This window comes from Octopus bimaculoides, chromosome 16 (assembly GCF_001194135.2).
Source record: "Octopus bimaculoides isolate UCB-OBI-ISO-001 chromosome 16, ASM119413v2, whole genome shotgun sequence".
Lineage (NCBI taxonomy): Eukaryota > Metazoa > Mollusca > Cephalopoda > Octopoda > Octopodidae > Octopus > Octopus bimaculoides.
In genome coordinates, this window is record NC_068996.1 from 45,828,875 (window position 1) to 45,833,518 (window position 4,644).

The 4,644-nt window shown below is 37.4% G+C and overlaps 1 protein-coding gene across 1 annotated transcript in view; it reads left to right on the forward strand.

Moving 5' to 3' along the window:
• The window catches only part of LOC106875212 (formin-J), a 190,854-nt gene that overhangs the window by 153,385 nt on the left and 32,825 nt on the right, over window positions 1-4,644 (forward strand). Inside the window, exon 4 of the mRNA XM_052973496.1 lies at window positions 2,201-2,465. Within this exon, the coding sequence (XP_052829456.1) occupies window positions 2,201-2,465 (265 nt within the window). The remainder of the gene's footprint in view (window positions 1-2,200; window positions 2,466-4,644) is intronic.

The following is a 4,644-nucleotide window of genomic DNA, read 5'->3' on the forward strand; positions in this document are numbered from 1 at the left end:
ATATATATTCAAAATAAATGGAAGTGGAGAGACAAGTTACTGAAGAGATTGCAAGAGTGCAATGAAATAATTTAACAAAAAACTATATAAATTAATAAAGGACTGAACCAGTGCGTGTGTTTATTACCGGCATAATGCCTCTCCCAAGGTTTAATTGTATATATATATATATGTATATATATATATATATGTATATATATATATACATATATTTGTGTGTCTGTGTTTGTCCCCACCATCGTTTGACAACCGATGTTGGTATGTTTATGTCCCCGTAACTCAACGATTAGGCAAAAGTAACCGATAGAATAAGTAGTAGGCTTACAAAGAATAAGTCCTGGGGTCGATTTGTTCGACTGTAGGTGGTGCTCCAGCATGGTCGCTGTCAAATGACTGAAACAAAAAAATTAAAGACTATATTTCACCAAGTCGTAGATGTGATTGTGTGGTAAGAAGCTTGCTTCCCAACCTAATGGTTCTGGGTCCAGCCCCACAGAGTGGCACCTTGAGCAAGTGTCTTCTACTATATCCTTAGGCCGACCAAAGCCTTGTGAATAGATTTGGTAGACGGAAGCTGAAAGAAGCTCATTGTATATATATATATATATGTGTTTATGTAACAACTGGCGTTGGTTTGTTTACGTTACCATAACTTAGGAGTGAGGCTAAAAGATAGCCGGCACAATAAGTACCAGGCTTAGGAAACAAATAATTGCTGGGGATGATTCGTTCGAATAAACCCATCAGATTCCCCGGCATGGATACAGTCAAAATGACTGAAACGAGTAAGAGATAAGATAGCCTTCCGAAACCATTCTCATATGGACATAAGATTAGGCTACGACACGATCCCAGATAAAAGTCGAGATTGGCCGCTGTTATCTTGTCACCGTTTCCGTAAAAAGTATAAAGCAGTTATTCTAGCAGCAAGGAGTGACAGAGCTTTAGAATAGCCATGTGCCTTTAAGATGTCTCAAATTAAGGCGATAATCCGCTACAACTGCTTCATCGCATTCGCTAAATATTTATATGTCTACCAGCAACTTCCATGTTTTCTAGAGATGTGTGTGTGTGCGCTCTTGTAAATACTTCAATAAGTTTTCGAAACACATGGTTGTCATAATTTACATTATGTTCTAGACAAGTGGTTCTCAACCGGGGTCCATATGGCTCCTGAGGGTCCACATAAGATCTTTGGGTGTCCATGTAACAAAATAGTAAACTCTATCTTAAGGGCCCCTGAAAAAAATGTTGTTTTAGATGTATATATTAGTATGTATTGCAGGAAACAGCGTGGTTTCTTTCTCTAACATTTTACTTAGATCAACCTACACAAAGGAATGTGTGGAAAACAAAATAGGGATTTTGAAAGAAGTTTCTATAAAACTAGTTTTTGAACATAGAATTGGCTTTAGGGGTCCACCAGAATAATGATAGTAATCAAAGGGGTCCATGGATAAAAAATGGTTGAGAACCCCTACTTTAGATGTATGTATTGTAAGAAGCAGTTAGGTTTCTTTCTCTAACATTTTTCATAGTTCAACCTACACAAGTTAATGTGTGAAAAGCAAAATAGAAATTTTGAAAGAAGTTTCTATAAAACTAGTTTTTAAACCTCGAATGGCTATGGAAGTCCACCAGAATAAAATAGTAACGAAAAGGGTCCATTGATAGAAAACGGTTGAGAACTCCGTCTCTAGACTTATGTGATATTTACAAGTTGCTAAAATTATATGAAAATTGCTTGCTTTACAGGCTATTTTTGCTTTGTACTCAGAACTTCGCATATAATCACACTCAAAGCTATTCACAACAGGAGTGGGGGTTAGTTGGAAAATTTGACCTTAATATATTACAAGTACGATTTTCATAGACGCAAGGTGAATTTGCGCTAGTAATATAAACATGAACCATATAGAAATACCCACGCCTAAAATATTGAAGCTTCCAAGCAATGTTTATAAATATCGTCAACTTTGACGACAATCTGTCTTGAAATAATGAAAATCTACTGAAATATACTGAGATGAATTCACTTAAGCTATACAATCCGACATACATATCTTAGTTTCTTAATTCCTAGGAAAGCTTTTTCATCTCCGCCGTATAATTTTGATTATATATTTCATCTACCTATCTATATAGTAAATATGCCTAATAGTTTCTTTGCTTACACGCTTTGTTTATGATTTACATGCATTTATCATTTCATATATTTAACTAATAAAAAATTAAGAGAGGACACGAAAGCAGATAAGGAGGTGTTGGTACAAATTGAGCTGTTTTTAGAAAATTTAGCGAAGGATGATGAACTGTTGCCAGGAACCAAACAGGTGGATCTTAACAGTGCCTTGGATATTTTCTATGCTATCTATAAACAGGTACGTTGTTTTCTAAATTATATGTATGTATACACACACACACACACACACACACACACACACACACACATATTTATATATAATTGAAATTTATAGAAAAACAAATGACTGAGAGGTATGAACAACAAGACAAGCAAAAGTCTTACGTTTCGAGCCTACGCTCTTCATCAGAAAGGAATAAGAGAAAATAGAGAGAGAAAAACACTTGCAGATTTCTGCGGTCAATATATATATATATACACACATGCACACATATAAATACACACACACAAACACATGCGCGCACGCACATACATAAATATGTACAGCTTTCTGTACACTTCGACTGTATTACCCCATCCACTTATGACAGGCAGTATTGATCCTTTTAGAGATTATCTGGATTATTCTGGCCCACACTTTAGCCCTATTCTCTCACTTTCATGCACTCTCTTCACAACCAAGTAACCACTGCATCCATGCAACAACTGTTTTATTGTATTTTGTCCACACATACATCTACAGTATCCACGATGAAACATTTTCTGTATTCCAACTCATTAATCGCCAATTTGCTGTTTTAAGTATTTTTCCAATCACGTTGTACAATGTGGATCAAGCCACAAACCCATGATGCTCTGCCTCAACTGTTGGTACCATCCATTATGGTATCTCCATGCCGATTGAAATGTCATTATTTTAGGTTCTTTCACTATATACTATCTTCCTGTAATACCATCGATTAAACAAAACGCTTCTTCTCAAACCAGATCACGTTATGAAGTCAGTGTTGACATGATAGTGCAGTACGGCTTGAGAACACGATCGCTTTCAACAAATCTAGTTGTACCCTTCCAGTCATCGGCTCTTCGCAGAAGTATGGGTGTTGGCTTTATTTGGATCCACCTTCTCTATTACTTTTTTCCACTTTCTTTGTGCAAAAGAAAAAAAACCATCACCATATTCGTGTTGATCTTCATTAAGCACTCTCTGCTACATTGTTGTCTATGTGCTTTATCAAACACACTCAGAACTTAGTTATGCTAACAGGTATACTTTGAAGTAAGATGCTTTAGTTACTCTCAGAACATGTCCCGAAAATATGTAACTTACCGCGCAGATGACGTTCAGAAGAGTAACTCCAGCACTCCGTTTGATATTAACCAGGTATGAAAGCACATATGCTGCTCTGTGTAGGAAAAGCAACCCGTCTTATTTTGTTTTTCATAACTTCATAACATACTCCGTTTAAGCCCCATTGACCCTTTAAGCCCAATTTCTCATTTGAACGCCCCCTTTTTTTATTAATAAGAATTTCCATCCTGCTCTTGATTTACTGACGGAATAACCACTTGTCTATTCCAGTCTGGTTGTGTTCTTTGGACCGCATTTATCATCTCGCCCATCCTTCACTTGCAGGTTGGTTCCTGCCAACTCTCCTACTTTTCTCACGTTCTATTTCCTTACTATCAATACACTTGGTTAGGCTGCACGAACAACGGAATCCCCTGAAACCTGTAGTATCGTTTATTAACGAAATTTGCAACCACATAATGCAGCTCTACCGGTGATGTTATAGGCAACTGGGGTTTTGTGGTAGAACCATGTACTCTTACTTGTGTAAAGATTGACGGGAAACCAAGCCACTCTTGTAGAAGCTACTAACACAATTTTCTATTCTCTTCACTTCATTTATGATAGTTCATATATATAGGCGCAGGAGTGGCTGTGTGGTAAGTAGCTTGCTTACGAACCACATGGTTCTGGGTTCAGTGCTACTGCGTGGCACCTTGGGCAAGTGTCTTCTACTATAGCCTCGGACCGACCAAAGCCTTGCGAGTGGATTTGGCAGACGGAAACTGAAAGAAGCCCGTCGTATATGTATATGTATATATATGTGTATGTGTGTGTGCGTGTGTTTGTGTGTCTGTGTTTGTCCTCCTAACATCGCTTGACAACCGATGCTGGTATCTTTACGTCCCCGTAACTTAGCGGTTCGGCAGAAGAGACCGATAGAATAAGTACTAAGCTTACAAAGAATAAGTCCTGGGGTCGATTTGCTCGACTAAAGGCGGTGCTACAGCATGGCCGCAGTTAAATGACTGAAACAAGTAAAAGATATCTGGAGAAGCCATTAGATTTTCAGTTAAATGTCATATTGCTAAATTAGGCTTAGTTCCCAATTCTCATCTAAAGGTGAGAAGTAAAGGTAACCCCCCCCCAAAAAAAATAATAAATAAATAAACAGAAAATACGTACAGAATTAAAATGTGATACTCCTCAT